Source organism: Urocitellus parryii, chromosome 5 (assembly GCF_045843805.1).
Source record: "Urocitellus parryii isolate mUroPar1 chromosome 5, mUroPar1.hap1, whole genome shotgun sequence".
Classification (NCBI taxonomy): Eukaryota; Metazoa; Chordata; class Mammalia; order Rodentia; family Sciuridae; genus Urocitellus; species Urocitellus parryii.
Window position 1 is genome coordinate 186,951,723 of NC_135535.1, and position 17,340 is coordinate 186,969,062.

General features: G+C 39.8%; 1 protein-coding gene across 2 annotated transcripts in view; it reads left to right on the forward strand.

Annotated features, from left to right (window-relative positions):
- Positions 1–133: 133 nt before the first annotated feature.
- Positions 134–17,340, forward strand: part of Pdcd11 (programmed cell death 11) — a 44,178-nt gene continuing 26,971 nt past the window's right edge. For both annotated transcript variants that reach the window (XM_026401113.2, XM_026401114.2), the window contains exons 1-12: positions 134–212; positions 3,069–3,181; positions 4,195–4,326; positions 5,659–5,826; positions 6,836–6,997; positions 8,121–8,244; positions 8,695–8,876; positions 10,505–10,612; positions 13,294–13,500; positions 15,439–15,563; positions 15,745–15,805; positions 16,441–16,587. In XM_026401113.2, the coding sequence (XP_026256898.2) occupies positions 3,080–3,181; positions 4,195–4,326; positions 5,659–5,826; positions 6,836–6,997; positions 8,121–8,244; positions 8,695–8,876; positions 10,505–10,612; positions 13,294–13,500; positions 15,439–15,563; positions 15,745–15,805; positions 16,441–16,587 (1,518 nt within the window). In that variant the 5' untranslated portion in view covers positions 134–212; positions 3,069–3,079. The remainder of the gene's footprint in view (positions 213–3,068; positions 3,182–4,194; positions 4,327–5,658; positions 5,827–6,835; positions 6,998–8,120; positions 8,245–8,694; positions 8,877–10,504; positions 10,613–13,293; positions 13,501–15,438; positions 15,564–15,744; positions 15,806–16,440; positions 16,588–17,340) is intronic.

Sequence of the window (17,340 nt, forward strand, 5' to 3'; positions counted from 1 at the left end):
CGATTCAGCCTTCTGCATCGATTGGCGAGGGCTCCAAGTCCCGCCCTTCCGCTTCCTGTCTATTCCCAGGCCTGCAGGCAGCAACATAGGAACGGAAATAGGGTGTTGGGCCCGCCCACACTTCCGGAAGAGCTTCACGCGCTTGTAGGTTTGGTCTCCGCGTGTGTGAGTACGTCTGGACCTACTCCGGGGTAGAGAGGCGCCCGGAGCTGGTGAGTGAGGTCGGGAGCGAGAAGGGAGGAAACTTCATGGCTTTCAGATCCGCTTCGGGGCTAGGTACATCGGGTCCTTGTCATGCACCCACCTGTTGAAATGAGTGGTTCGTACACTTGAGCCCAGTTCTGCTCTAGCGGTTCCTGTAACCCCAAGCTATCCTCGGGAAATAGCTTAAGTTCCTTCTCTTCTCCTGGATGGCCTTAGTTGTTGGAGCCTCGGTTTCCTTTTGTCTGAAATAAGATTGAGGGTTGAGTTCCCAGCGAACTAAATCCCTTGCACTTTCCTGTTTCTATGAATCCCTCACTTATACTTTGATTCCAAACCCTAAGGTCTTTCCCGGTCGTTACCTCTATTAAGTCTCAAGCCCTTCTAGATTCTTATTTCCAAGTATCTCACAGAACCAATACCTCCTATTTTCTGTTCTCACTTGTACCTACTTCTGGTTTTCATGGTTTCTTGGCTATTGCATTTAAATCCTACACGATTTCCTTTCTGCAAGTCCCCTCGTTGCCAGTCCAGTCTATATTCTTTATTACTGCTCTCTCGCTTCCCCACATAAGAATCTTACTTGCCAAAGTAAACATAAACTGCCAATTTCTAATTCAGATCTTTTCTCCAAATCCCAACCTTTTAGAATTTAACTCTAATTATTATGCATTAATTTTCCCTATGATCTAATTGAACAACTGTTCAAAGGCAATAGCAAGCCATTGAAAATTGATAGGCAAATTATTAGTGTTTATTGAATCTCCCAAGGTCACCCACTTTTCCTTTTTCATACATTACTTTCCTACCCATCAAATTCCTATTTATCTTTTTTTTTAATCTTTATTTACTTTTATGAGGTGAACTTAGGGCCACACACCTAGGAGGCAAGTGCTCTACCACTGAGCTACAGCCCCAGCCCTCCTATTTATCTTTTAACATTAAGCTCAGAAGCATCTTCCTTATGAAGCTTGCTTTCTTTACCAAGGCACCACTTCCAAGCTCTTTGTTTATGGTTTATAATCTGATTTTTAGCAGGCATTGAACCAGGGTGCTTCAGTCCACTAAGTCACATTCCTAGCTCTTTTTATTTATTTATTTAATTTTTATTTAAAAAAACTTTTTAGTTGTATAAGGACACAATGTTTTTATTTATTTTTATGTGGTGCCGAGGATCATACCTAGTGTCTCATACAACTCCAGACCCCCCCTTTTATTTATTTATTTATTTGTTTGTTTGTTTGTTTATGGAATTGGGACTTGAGGACACAATATTTTATTTTTATGTGGTGCTGAGGATCGAACCCATTGCCTCACGCATGCTAGGCAAGTACTTTACCTCTAAGCCACAAGCCCAGCCCCGCCTTTTAATTTTTTGACACAGGGTTTCGCTAAATTGCTTAGAGCTGCACTAAGTTGCTGAGGCTGGCTTTGTATTTGTGATCCTTCTGCCTCAGCCTTCTGAGCTGCTGGGATTACATGCATGTGCCACTGCACCCAACTGATTTATATTGTAAATTACTTGTGTAATTGTTTTGTTTTCTTTTTTTCCGTTGAACACAGGTGTGCTTTACTAATGAGCTATTTCACCAGCCCTTTATTTTTTTTTTAAGTTTATTTGTTCTAATCAGTTATACATGACAGCAGAATGCTCTTTGATTCATTGTACACAAATGGGGCACAATTTTTCACTTTTCTGGTTGTACAAAAAGAAGGGTCACACCATTCGTGCAATCATACATGTACCTAGGGTAATGATGTCTGTCTCATTCCACCATCTCACTTATCCCCATGCCTTCTTCCCACCCATCCCTCCCCTTTGGCCATTGCAAAGTTCCTCCACTCATCCCATGCCCCCCACCCCTTAATGGATTAGCATCCACTTATCAGAAAAAAACATTTGTCCAGCCTTTTATCTTGAAAGAGGGTCTCAGTACATTGCCCAGGTTTTCCTAGAACTTGATGATGCTGTCATTGAACTTGAGATCCTCCTGCCTCAACCTCTTGAATTGCTGGCATTACAGGGGTGCACCACTGAACCCAGCTTATTTTATCTTTTATTTCTGTATCTCTGATATAATTGTAGCTGCTTAATGTATTTGCTACATTAAATCTAAGTCTTTTTCATGAAGGAACGTGAGTGATTTTGTGGTTTTGAAGCAGAGATATTTGGAAAGATAAAATATGGATTAACAGAGGCCTGATATCTCAACCATCTATCTCATAGTCTTAAATCTTATCTTCATCTGGCCCTTTACTACTCTTTGGTATTTATTCTAAAGAATTAAAGTTACACTATTAGCAATACATGCATACCTATATTTATAGTGGCACACTTCACAATAGCCAAAGTATGGAACCAACCTAGGTGTTCATAGAGGAATGGATAAAGAAAATGTGGTATGTATCCACAATGGAGTTTCATTCAGCCATAAAAAAAGATGAGATTATGTCATTTGTAGGCAAATGGATAGAACTAGAGACCATTATGTTAAACAAAATATGCCAAACTCAGAAATTCAAGGGTCATATGTTGTCTGTCCTATGTAGAAGCTAGAGAGGAAAAAGAAAAAGGCTGGGGAATCTCACGAAAATCAAAGGGAGAGCAGTAGAACAGAGGAAAGGGACCAGGGAGTGGGGAGTGGGAAGTGCTGGGGAGTGCTATTGGCCAAATTATATTGTGTACATGTGTGATTATATAGCAACAAACCCTACCGTTATGTACAACTATAATGCACAATAAAAAATATGGGAGGGAAAATCTTGTCTTGCACATTGGTAGGAAGTTCTCTTACTCATTGATCACAGCCTTTATGAAACCTGCCATTAATGCTACTTCTCACCATTGTTCTTTGCATTGTTTTTAGGAGACCCAAATATGGCAACTGTAGAAGAAAGCTTCCCTCGAGGGGGTACAAGAAAGACCCACAAATTAGAGAAATCTTTCCAGGAGTCAGCTGAACAAGACAACTTATTTGATGTAGGTTATATGCTGCTGTGGTGAGACTCACTTGAAACTTTCTAACATTTTTGTGGAGAATGAGCCATATTTGAGACTTGTTATTTTTCAGATTTGTTTTTCGTTGAAGTTCACTTCTGTAATTGAACTCATTGGCGAGGCTCTACCATCACAAAGCTGTATTTTTGAAGCATGACATTTAATAATTGAGTTTGAAGTAATGTTGTACCTTGTCCTTGGGAATTCTGTGCCATGTTGGTTAAAGAGAGGGGAAAAAAAAAAGCATGTTTATTATTATGTTTTTAAATGGGATCTTTGCCACATACAGTGGTCAGAATTTGCATTAGAATTTTAAAAAAATATTTTATTTTTCAGTTACTGATAGAGCTTTTATTTTAATTATTTATATGTGGTGCTGAGAATTGAACCTAGTGCCTCACACATGCTAGGCAAGTGCCCTACCATTGAGCCCCAGTCCCAGCTCCATGCATTAGAATTTATAGTCAGTCTCACCTCAAGTAGACTGTATTTCATAAGCTAGAGGAAACTAACATTTGAGTGTATGGCCTTAGATCTATTTTATGTAATCTTTCCAACTATATTATAATGTAGAAATTGTCATTCTGTTATGAGGAACTGAGGCTTAGGAAGATTATGTATTTACTAAGACTGCATAGCTTATCATGGAAGAGTTTGGGAGTTCAGCTTGGGTCTCTTGACCACAGATTCTGTTTTCATGCAGTGTTGCATATTTCTTCTTAAGCTGGGAACCTCAGTGTTCATTTCCAATCAAGGAAAGAAGAATACAGGAAAGAAAAGACTTAGGAACATGAAGGCGGCTTCTCAAACTTTGGCAGTGATGGGTGAATGGTGGGAGAGTTGGGATTATAGCAGGAATCAAAGGAACAGTTGGGAGTGGAGAGGGAGAGTAGCAGAGTAATAAAACAAGGTGACATAACCTAAAATGTGAGGTAAAGACCGGATTGCTGCTTCTCTTTCTTTTAGATCTTTGTGGGTCTTTTTTTCCCCTATAGATTTCCACTGAAGAAGAATCCACCAAAAGGAAAAAGAGCCAGAAAGGACCAGCGAAAACAAAAAAGTTAAAAATTGAAAAAAAAGAAAACAGCAAGTCTATCAAAGAGAAATTTGAAATTCTTAGTGTTGAGGTTTGTTAATGTTTTTTTTTTTTTTTTTTTTCTTTTTTTGTACCAGGGATTGAACTCAGGGTTATTCAACCACTGAGCCACATCCCCAGCCCTATTTTGTATTTTATTTAGAGACTGAGTTTCTTAGTGCCTTGCTTTTGTTAAGGCTGGCTTTGAACTTGCCATCCTCCTGTCTCAGCCTCCTGAGCCACTAGGATTACAGATGTGTGCCACCTTGCCTGGCTTGGTTTTCTTTTTGATATACTATCTTGATTAAGTTTGTGTGTTCTTTCCTGCTTTTCTTTCATTTTTGCCTTTTATATATAGATTTCATCTATGTATGTAAGATTTTTACAGATGTTGAGTATTTGATTGCTAAACCAATGCCTAATGTCTTCCTTTTTTAAAAGGTGCTGTTATCTTGCTTGTGTTTTCATGGACTTTTAATAGATTCAAAGGTTTGAGCTGACAGTAAATTTAGCAATCATTCTACCCATTCATTTCATTTATTTTTATTTTTTGGCATTCAGGATTGAATCTAGAGCACTTAACCAAATCACCAACCCTTTTTCTTTTTTATTTTGAGACATGGTCTTGGTTGCTAAGGGCTTTGCTAAGTTGCTGAGGCTGGCTTTGAACTTACTATCCTCCTGCCTCAGCCTCCTGAGCCACTGGGATTATGGGTGTGTGCCACTATGCCTGGCTACCTATTCATTGTATAAAAGTGAAGCTACCTCAGATATAATGCACTTTATGTTCTTAAAATCTTACATTATTAACTCCTGATACATATTAATTAAAAAAAATGATTTGAGGGGAACGATTCAGCCTGTAGGCATATCTTGTTTGTCTTGTTTACTTTTAAAAAAAAATTGTTTAACTTAGTGCCAGCAGTAGAAACTATAGATTTTACATGAAAATGTGATTCCACCTCATTACAACTTAAAGTGTCCATGTTCCTTCATGTTTATGGTCACAAAGGAGCTGCATAGTGGTTGCACTCTTCAGAGCCAACATGTGCACACCACACTACTTTTGTCTCCGCTGGCCTGCATCCATCACTGTGTTGTCTGCCAGACATTTGAATTTGGGTTGCTTGGGATATGATAAAAAAGAAAAAATGTCTTCTGGTGACTCCGTACTGTTAATACTGTTGCCTGTAGACCTTTTACAGTGCTCAGATATCTGATAAATATGTGTGTATATTCACACTTAGGTGTTTTTTTTTTTTTTTTTAATTTACAAAATTCCTGTAGCTTTTAACTGTTGCAATTGATACTAGAAACCAGGTCTTCTAACCTTCCTATCATTGTTCTCTTCCTTACTGTACACATTTCCTTTTTTCTCTTCTAGTCCCTTTGTGAGGGAATGCGGATTTTAGGTTGTGTGAAAGAGGTAAATGAGCTGGAACTGGTGATAAGTCTCCCCAATGGCCTCCAGGGATTTGTGCAAGTAACTGAAATCTCTGATGACTATACCAAAATGCTGAATGAACAGGTGGCACAAGAAGACCCTCTGAAGGTAAGGGAAATCTCTGTGAAACCTGTTGCTGGAAGTAGGTGGTATTCAAATAAAAGTAAGATTACCACTTTGCTAAATGCTAAGAAGGAAAGGTAAAGGTGCAATGAGAGTTTATAATAAAGTGTGCTTTAAAAAACAAAACAAAACAATAAAGGGTTTTACTTAGTCCAAGGAGCCTGGAAGATCTCTATGAGGAAAGGATGCTTGAGCTGAGATCTGAAGGATGAGGGCTTCCTGGCTCAGAAGGAAAGGAGTTCAGGTAGAAGATGGATGCTGTGTAATAGAAAAGGCTGGTATGGCTAGAGTAAAGACAGCAAAGGAAAGTGTGGCGTGAGATGGGGCCAGAGGGCTGAGTGGAAGCCAGATTATACATGGCTTTGTAGACCATATTAAGGATTGATTTTAAATTCTATAATCAACAGAAAGTCCTTGAATTGTCCTCACTGGAATGGGTGACACATGGACAACTTAGGAAATAGATTGAAAAGGCATAAGGAGATTCTTACAAATTGGGAGGACATTGTAGTAGTCCAGGCTCTGAGATTGATGGCAGCTTGGGTCCAAGATTTACCAACTTGTGAGAAGGTAAAGCCATTGATGATATATTTCACATTGGTAGTGAGGCAGACAGGTGGCTGGGACAAGTCTTAGGTTTAGAGACATGGAGGTTACTGGTGATTTTTCTTGGGAGAAAAAAATGGAGTGAGGGGTGGAAAGCAGTTTGCTTTGAGCTGAAGAGTGAGTAGTAGATGAAGTGGAGATAATAAATATAGGTAGCTCTTCTGAGGAGTCCTTGACAACTGCTTATTATTTGGAGACTTTATGCTGAAATTCAAGATTCAAGATTATGACTTGGCCTCAGAACCATCTTCCTTTGTGCTGAACGGTTACTTTTTATTCACTTTTTTATTTCTGTGGGTTTGAGGATAAGAAGCCACTGAGCCAAGGCAGTGGATTCTTTGTTCAGAGGAGAGGGATGTATCAGTTCTTTCTCATTGGTATTATGCAGGACCTGCTACGCTTGCCTGAACTTTTCTCACCTGGAATGCTGGTGAGATGTGTGGTAAGCAGTCTGAGAATCACAGAGAGGGGCAAAAAAAGTGTCAAGCTATCACTGAACCCCAAAAATGTCAACAGAGTGCTGAGTGCTGAGGCCCTGAAGCCTGGCATGGTATGTATCCAGGGTCAGGGAAGAGGAGCAGGCAGCATGCCTTTTCCCTCCCCCCACCTCCTTTTACTTTGGGCTTAATGGCTACACACAGATGGATCTTCTCCTGGAGGGGAGGTCTCCTGAGCGCTTTGTGTGCTTAATGAACATTGAAGAATTGAGCCTAATTTCATTGTCTTGGAAGGAAGAAAGGGCAAGCAAGTTCAGGTTTGGCTCACCAGCACACAAATGCCTCCAGGGAACCTTAGTGGGGGGCTGGCTGATGGTGAGGAGTTCCTCATAATGACTTCCCAGGACTTCTTCTCAGATTAAGCCTTTTTTAGAGGCCTTTTGGCATTTGTGTGGAATGCTTGAGGGTAGCTGAGAGCAGGTGGCAGGGTAGATGGGGCCATAAATCTGCCAGCTGTTAGTGGATACCCTGTCACTTTATATCTAGCCCTGTGGAAATTAAGAAGAATTTAGTCCAGGCTTGGATCCTTCAAGTCCAATAGGTACAAAAGAATAACTTACAACCTTATAAATAAGTACTCTGGCAATTAAGGGACAGAATATGAATGTAATTTTGCAACATTTGGTTAAAAGTGAGATTTGAGAAAAGCCTGGAAAGTTTGGAAGGATGTAGTTGGTTAAAAAGGGAATAAAAATAAGCCAAGTTGCAGGAAATTGCCAAGTTTTGAGAGCCTTCCAATGACAGGTATTGTTTCAAGCACTTTCTCACAGTCAACCTATGAGGCAAATAGACATTCTTTCCTTTCTACATTTGAGAACATGGTCTCAAAGGTTTAAGTGACTTATCAAAAGACCAGGTGGCTAACATCAGAGCCATGCTACTTCCCACGAAATGTAAAGGAGGTTAAAGGATTTTTTTTGATGTCTTGAAGGTGCTTAGAGAAGATATGTTGATGGCTGCAATGGTAGAAACTGGAAGATCCTTCAGACCTTGGGAGAAAGTTGATGCCTTTTGTCCTCTAGTGGGATTGTGGCTTAAAGTTTAAAAGTGGGGATTGTGGTTATTGCATAGCGTTCAAGATTAAAAGTGGAAACATTTGTGTTTGGAAGTGGATGTTTATCATGTGTCCTGTTGTCTTTGACTTGGAACTTTGGGGCATGCTTTCTTTTCCCCCAGCTGCTGACAGGCACTGTATCTAGCCTGGAAGACCATGGCTACCTAGTGGACATTGGTGTTGGTGGAACCAGAGCTTTTCTGCCATTGCAAAAAGCTCAGGACTACATCCAGCAAAAGAACAAAGGTGAGAGAGGCCACTGCATGGTGGTGAGGTGGTACATGCATGTGGGGATTATATTTAAATGCCACTTTGCAGTTAGCATGACAGAATGGTGACCCTGAAGGCTATTTGGCTTTGGGAAAATTGGTGGTTAATCCTAACTGATGGGAAAGGGAAGATGTACAAAGGGCCAGGGAATGGTAGGACCATTTTCAGTTTGCTTCGCCTAGATGATTTCACTGAATTTGGGGCCCCAGGGCCTCTAAACCAGCACTCCCCTGGCTTGTTGAGATTTTCATATTTTGTGAGGTAGTTGAATTTCAGATTCCCTTTTGTAGTTGGTCCCTTAGTGATTGGGAATATGGGGAATATGAGATGCTAATTGGGCATGTAGACCATAGATCTTTTTAAGTGTTGCTTGGGCCTGTGTTAAAGTCCTTCTCATTCTTTTGGGTATTGGGAATGTGTTTCCAGGTGCTAAACTGAAGGTAGGTCAGTACTTGAACTGTGTAATTGAAGAGGTGAAAAGCAATGGAGGAGTTGTTAGTCTGTCTATAGGGCATTCAGAAGTTTCTACTGCCATTGCTACTGAGGAACAAAATTGGACCCTTAATAACTTGCTACCAGGACTGGTGGTCAAAGCCCAGGTACAGAAGGTAAGCCGTTCATTGTTACTCTTTTCCAAATTTTTGTTATAATAAGAACTTGCATACCATCTAAACTGTGCTGTCAGGCTATCCCCCACATGTGGCCATTCAGCACTTGAAATGTGTCTAGTGCAATATGTTCAAATACTGCTATTCTGGACATAGTTGGTTAAGTAAGCTATTATTAAAATAAATTTTATGTGTTTCTTTTTTTTTTTGGCACTGGTGATTGAACCTAGGGGTACTTAACCACTGAGACACATCCCCAGCACCCCCTTTTTAAAATATATATTTAAGTTGTAGTTGGACACAATAATAATTTATTTATTTTTTTGTGGTGCTCTACTGCTGAGCTACAACCCAGCACCCGCCATCCCCTTTTTTATATTTTATTTAGAGATAGGGTTTCACTGAGTTTTTTAGGACCTCACTAAGTTGCTGAGGGTGGTTTTGAATTTGCATTACTACTGCTTTATCCTCCCAAGCTGCTGGGATTATAGGTGTGCGCCACTGTGCCCACATTCTTTGTGTTTTTTAAAATGTGACTGCCAGGAACTGAGCGCTGCAGGTCTGTAATCCCAGGTACTCAGGATCTCAGCTACATGGGAGGCCAAGGCAGGAGGATTACAAGTTCAAGGTCAGCCTGAGTGACTTAGAGAGAGACCTTTGTATCAGAATAAAGTAAAAGGGGCTGGAGATGTAGCTCAGTGGTAGAGTACTTGCCCAGCATGTATGAGCCCCTGAGTTCAATCCCCGGTAATGGGGGACCTGGGGATTGATCTGGGGTCGGGGGGAGTGACCACTAGGAACCTAAAGTTACACATGTGGCTTGCATTATATTTCTGTTGAACAGTGCTGATTTAAAAGGTCAAATGGTAATAAAAGGCTTATAATAAAGAACTGTCTCAGGGTGTGACTGTGGTTCAGTGGCAGAGTGCTTGCCTAGCATGTGTGAGGCACTGAGTTTGATCCTTAGCACCGCATATAAAAAAATAAGCAAATAAAATAAAGACATGCCGTATATCTACAATTAGAAAAAAAAAATTTTAAAAACCTGTCATTCCTCCTAACCCTTATCATTTTATGCATGCATGTATTTGTTTATTCAGTGGTACTGGGGATGTAACCCAGGGCTAAGCAAGTGGTCTACCACCCAGCTTCAGCCCTCCCTCCCTCCACTTTTTTTTTTTTTTTTTTTTTAACTTTCAGACAGGGTCCTGCTGTGCCCTGCCCTAACCCCTACCATTAACTCTTATAGCTTGTCCTGTGAAATTTCCCTCCATAATTCCAAGTGATAAGCTGTTTCGCCACAGTTTATCCAAGTTGTGAGTCTGGCAGTTCCCAAGCATACTTGTGTGAAGATCCTTGCACTCCCTTGAGAAATCCCAGAGCATGGAGGGTTGATGCCTGCTATTGGCTGGAAGGGAGGTGAGCTTGCTGAATAAAGAAATAGCCAGTGCTTGGAGTTATTCTGCTAGTTAATTTTATAGGAAGAAAGATTGATAAAAGGTTAGATGGGGAGAGAAATACAGTTATTGTGGATAATGTGGCATCCAGTGTTTGCTAAGAACAGTGTCTCTCATACTCCTGGTTCCTTCAGAGAAATGTTTTTTATAACTTGTTCTGTTTATTTCTAGGTGACTCAGTTTGGTCTTAGGCTAAACTTCCTCACATTCTTCACGGGCCTTGTTGACTTTATGCACCTGGAACCCAAGAAAGTTGGGACGTATTTCTCAAACCAAGCAGTAAGAAATGATGCACCTATCTTTTCTTGATTCCAACTGTGTCCCAGGCAGCTATACAGTGTCCCAGCTAGCCTCAAGGAAGGTCCTAGCACTGCATATGTACAGGTGTATAGAGAAAAGATGAGGGGAATGATAGTAAGTGTTTTGGAGGGAGCACAAGAAACTACTAGTAGTGCTTGGGTTGAAATTAGACAAGGAGCAGGTGGTACCAGGGATTGAACTGGGGAACTTCCCACTGAGCCACAACCCCAAGCCCTTTTTGTTTTTTATTTTGAGACAGGGTCTTGCTAAGTTGTTCAGGGCATTGCTAAGTTGCTGAGGCTGGCTTTGAACTTGTAATTCTCCTGCTTCAGCCTCCTGAACTGCTGGGATTACAGGAATGTGACACTGTGCTCAGCTTGCTTTTATAATTTAAAGTAGTTTAGAAGGGTATTTATCATAGGAAGATACTTTTAAGTAGAAAATCATGGTTCTAAAAAGTTCTATAAGGATTGGGGATGTAGCTTAGTGGTTGAGTGCTTGCTTATCATGCTTGAGGCCCTGAGTTTGATCCCGGTGCCACAAAAAATAACAAAAATGATCTATGAGTAGTATGAATCCAATTTGGAAAAATAATTAAAAAGAATCACCTGGTTAAAACACTGGAGGATTATGTAATCAGGCATGAATTGTGATTAACCCTGGGTGATTACTCTATTATATATCTAAATATTTGAATTTTTTACAATGAACATGGATATTTGAGAAGGATATGCCACTAAAATTTATTCAGAATTTTTTAAATCCTCAAATACTTTTTTCATTTTTTAACAGTAATGTATTCTCATGGATACTGTAGAGAAAAATAATTTTCAGAGAAAATAGATTTTTCCATCATCTAGTGATAATACTTTTAATATTTTGTCAAACCTGTTTGTGATAATATATTTCTTTTATAGTACTATTTATGTACAGAGTTGAGACATTTTGCATGTTTTGGCCTTGGGATCAGATCTCATATGTGGTAGGCAAGTGCTTGATCACTAAACCACTGAGTTATATCCCCAGCCTCTTTTTTTTTTTTTTTTTTTTTTACATTTTCAAATTAGGGCATTATAGCTGTATTTAATGATGGAATTTGTTCTTACATATTCATACATACACACAATGTAACAATGTAACTTGGCCAATATCACTCTCTAGCACTTCCCACTTCCTACCCTCTTGCCCCTTTCCTCTGTTGATCTCCCTTTGATTTTCATGAGATCCCTTCCCACCCCCAACCTTTCTTTTCCTTTTTCCTCTTTCCCTGACACATACGAGAGGAAAAAATATGACCCTTGACCTTCTGAAATTGATATATTTCACTTAACATAATGGTCTCTAATTCCATCCATTTTCCTACCAATGACATAATTTTATGTTTCTTTATGGCTGAATAAAACTTCATTGTGTAAATATACCAGATTTTCTTTATCTATTATCTGTTGATCGATACTTAGGCTAGTTTCATAATTAGGCTATTGTGAATTGTGCTGCTGTAAACATGGGTATGCACTAGAATGCTTCAGAACCAACTATTATCATACTATTACTATAGTATGATGACTTTAATTCCTCAGGATAAATACCAAGGAGTCGTATAGCTGAGTCATATGTTGGTTCCATGTCTAGTCTTTTGAGGAACTATCATACTGATTTCCATAGTGTTTGTACTAACTTACAGTTCTACCAACAGTGTATAAGTGTTCCTTTTTCTCCACATCCTCTCCAGAATTTATTCTTATTTGTATTCTTGATGACTGCCATGCTGACTGGTGTGAGATGAAATCTCAGTGTGGTTTTGACTTGCATTTCTGTAATTGCTTATGATGTTGAATATTTTTTCATATATTTGTTAGCCATTTGTATTTCTTCTTTTGAGTGGTGTCTATTTAATTCATTTGCCCATTTGTTAATTTCCCCAGCTGTTTTTACATTGTATTTTGAGACAAGGGTCTTGGGTAAATTGCCCAGGCTGGCCTTGAATTTATAATCTTCCTTCCTCAGCCTCCCAAGTAGTTGGGATTACAGGCCTGTGCTGCCATGCTCAGCTAGATCAGGCTTCTGGGTGTTACTAGAGCAAAAACTTATGCTGAGTTACCTATGCTGAGTTTTTGCTGTAAGGACACCATTATGTATTTTCTGTTGTATGTGCATTAGCTTCTTGAACCCCTAGTTGATTTAGTAAGCATTGATTTAGTCAGATGTAGTTTTTATGGGTTTTTTGTTTTTTTTATAATTTCTTTTTTTTTTTAAATATATTTTTTAGTTGTCAGTAGATCTTTTATTTATTTATATGTGGTGCTGAGGATTGAACCCAGGCCCTCACACGTGCCAGGCAAACGCTCTACCACTGAGTCACAATTCTAGCCCTCTTTTTTTTTTTAATTTTTTTTTTTTTTTTAGTAGTTGATAGAACTTTGTTTATTTATATGTGGTGCTGAGAATCGAACTCACACATGCTAGGCAAGCACTCTACCACTGAGCTATAGCCCCACCCCCAGATGTAGTTTTTACAGGACATTTATTTAACTTTTCCTTATTGTACTTGATTGTCCAAGCTAACTTTACTAAATATGTTAGTACTTTCATGTGTGATCAGCACATGGGGAGTCTGCTCTATTCCTCCTGCTACTCATTTTGCCCTTTCTTTTGTCTAGGTAAGGGCCTGCATCCTTTGTGTTCATCCTAGGACCAGAGTTGTGCGCCTGAGCCTGCGCCCTGTCTTCCTGCAACCTGGACGCCCACTCACCCGGCTCTCTTGCCAGCACCTAGGAGCTGTGCTGGATGATGTTCCTGTCCAGGGGTTTTTCAACAAGGCTGGGGCCACCTTCAGGCTAAAGGATGGGGCTCTGGCTTATGCCCGGGTAAGAAGCCTTTGTTTGGTCAGGGATCTTGTCACTGGAAGAACTTTGGAGATACATGGGTTCTTTTCTGCTTTCTTCATTTCTTTCTCTCTCTTTTTTTTTTTTTTTTCTTTTTTGGTATCAGGAATTGAATCTGGGGCGCTGCACCACCGAGCCAGATCCCTAGCCCATTTTATTTTTTGAGACAGGATCTCACCAAGTTGTTTAGGGCCTTGCTAAGTTGCTGAGGCCGGCTTTGAATTTGAGATCTTCCTGTCTCAGTTCCCAAGCCACTGGGATACAGCATGTGCCACTGTGCCTGGCATGCGTTCTTTGTTTATTTATTTGTTTTGGTACTGGGGATTGAACCCAGAGGTGCTTAACCACTGAGCTGCATCCTCAGCACTCTTTTCTATTTTATTTTGAGACGGGGTCTTGCTAAGTTGCTTATTAGGGCCTCACTAAATAGCTGAGGCTGGCTTTGAATTTGAGATCCACTGCATCAACCTCCTAAGCTGCTGGGATTACAGGTGTGCACCACTGTGCTCAGCTCTTTATTTCTTGATATGAGTTTCTCATTTTTATATATCCCCAAGTGTGAAAGACTATTCGCAGGGATTAGAACAATGTCTTTATTATATCAGAGTGCTTTAGAACCAACTTGCCCTATTGTTTCCTGGTCAATAGTATGTACAAGAATGAGTAAGGGGTTAGGGTTGTGGCTCAGTGGAAGAGTGCTCGCCTAGCGTGCATGAGACACTGGATTCGATCCTCAAAATCACATAAATGTAAAATAAAGATATGTGTCCACCAAAGACTAAAAAATAAATATTAAAAAAAAAAGAATGAGTTAGGAGCTACACCAGGGCTCAGCAAAGTTTTTTTTTTTTAATTGCTTTTTAAATACATGACAGTGGAATGCATCACAATTCTTATTACACATATAGAACACAATTTTTTATAGCTCTGTTTATTTTATAAGTATGTTCACACCAATTCATGTCTTCATACATATACTTTGGATAATGACGAGCAAAGTTTTTCTTAAAGGGCCCAATAGTGAATATTTTGTTTGTGGACTGTATGTCTGTGTCCTAGCTATTCATCTCTGTTACAGCACGAAAGCAGCCACAGACAGCATGTAAATGGATGAATATGACTGTTTGAGTAAAAGTTCTTTTTTTTTTTGATACTGGGGATTGAACTATATCACTAAGCTTCATTCCTAACCCTTTTTATATTTTGAAATGGGTTTTGGTAAGTTGCTGAGGCTGACCTCGAACTTGCAGTTCTCCTTTCTGCCTCAGCCTCCCAAGTTGCTGGGATTACAAGCATGTGCCACCATGCCCAGCTTCAAATAAACTATTTTTTTTAATTTAAATTTTTGTTTTTTATTTATGTGGTGCTGAGGATTGAACCTAGGGCCTCACACATGTGAGACAAGTGCTCTACTGCTGAGCCACAACCCCTTTTTTAAAAAAATATTTTTTTAGTTATAGATGGACCCAATACCTTTATTTATTTCATTTATTTTTATGTGGTGCCAGGGATCGAACCCAGTGCCTCATGCATGCTAGGCAAGTGCTCTACCACTGAACCACAGCCCCGACCCTCAATAAAACTTTTTATTCCATAAAAATGGGTCTTGGCTTATGAATGCAGTTTACCAACTTGTGATCTAGATTATTCTCTGATGTTATGGAGATTTGGATTCTTTTTTTCTTTTTTGGTTGTAGTTGGATGCAATACCTTTATTTTTATGTGGTGCTGAGGATCGAACCCAGGGCCTTGCATTGCTAGGCAAGCACTCTAAACTGAGCCACAACCCTAGCCCCATTTTGTTAAGATTCTATGATGGTAAAGAGTGAGAAAAAGTATTTTAACAGTCAAACTATTCTTTTTGTGATAAGTGATAAATGTATTGAGTCATCAAGTACTCAATCACTTGGTACTTTGCAGCTCAGCCATCTCTCTGATTCTAAGAAAGTCTTCAGTCCTGAGGCCTTCAAGCCAGGGAACACTCACAAATGTAGAATTATTGACTACAGCCAAATGGATGAACTGGCATTGCTTTCTCTACGGACGTAAGTCTGCCATTATCCCGTGTGGGGGTGTAGAGGAGTGCTCCTGTGTGCATGTGCTCTCAGTATCTCCTGGCCTTGCTGGAAGTGGGATTCTTTTCTTGTCAGCAAGATTGTAGTCATGCTGACTTTTAGGCAACTTTAGCCCAAGCTTATTTAATCATGTATTTTCCTTTTGTCCTAGATCTATTATCGAAGCTCAATATCTTGGATATCATGACATCAAAACTGGGTCAGTGGTGAAGGTAAGACCTCAAGCTTATATATAGATACCCACCTTCAGACATTCTGTAGTTCACAGGTTAATTGTAAGTTCATTAGTCTTCCTGTTAACACATGTGAAATCATGTTCCTTGCTTCTGCCTGCTAACTGGAATTTCTTTCTCTTCCCTTGGGTAACTTGTAATTAATATCAAGGTAAGGTCTTAATTAGCAGCAGAGAGGCAATAGATGATAGCACTGGGACTTGGGATTTGGTGGTGGTTATTATAGCACATTGAAAGTTAGTTCTGTGATAATTGAGCTCTCTGGAATATTAGAAGCCAGTTCAAGTTGCCTGGCCTTCAGTGTACCTCTAAACAGCTCCCCTTTTTTTGGTAGAGTTTGTTCCTTAGGAGACTTGGTCCCCTCATTTAGGGAATGTATTTTCAGGGCAGACAAAAAGTACATGCTCAACCAAAACATGTGAATGCTTCCATAAATAAACCTCATTAAATCTTTATCTGTGTGGTTATGTGCTTACCCATGTGAGATCTGGAATAACATGCATAGTTAGCCCAGGAAGGTAGGCTTCAAAAGAGGTGTGACATCTCTGTTGTAAAAGATGAAGGGAAACCATTCTTGAGAGACATCATAGCATTTTTTTCTTTGGATTCCTTAGGGAAAAGTATTGACCATAAAGCCATTTGGGATCTTGGTGAAGGTGGGTGAGCAAATGAGGGGCCTAGTACCTGCCATGCACCTGGCTGACATCCTGATGAAGAATCCAGAGAAGAAGTACCACATTGGGGATGAGGTCAAGTGCCGGGTGAGCCTTTTTTTTGTTTTTTTGTTTTTGGTACCTGGGATTGAATTCAATCAATTGCACTCAACCACAGAGTCATATTCCCAGCCCTCCTTTGTATTTTATTTAGAGACAGGATCTCACTGAGTTGCTTAGCACCTTGCTTTTGCTGAGGCTGACTTTGAAATCTCTATCCTCTGTCTCAACCTCCTGAGCCTCTGGGATTACAAGTGTGCACCACCGCACCCAGCCTGGGGAACCTCTTGAAGGGTCAGTTGGGGTTTTGACTAGATGGAGTTGAAGTTTCTGCCTTTTCCCGTAAAGTGAGGGTAGAACATCTGCATTATGTACAGGGGTGTGCCTGGCATTGGGAAAAGTGATTTCCTGCTCTTAGGAATTGGGTAGTATGATTGGGAGTTATATTATCCATATAGGAAGAGAGAAGCCAATGTGTCACTTTCTGCCACATTTGATTGCAATCTATATACTGTTGTCATGTCTTAAAATGGAGAGGGGAGGGTGAGCTGGAACAACAGAATCATTGATATTATGCATAACAACTACCAAGTAGCATGTGTTCTGTACCAGTTGCTATAACAGGTACCTGACATGCATTATTTCATTTTGTCACTCTATAAAGTAAACATTGTCCTCATTTTGCAGACTGAGAAATTAAAGCTAAGGATAGCTGAGTATCTTGCCCCATATCACACAGTTAATTAAACAGCAGAACCAGTTTTCAGTTGTCAATGGACCTTTATTTAATTTATTTATTTA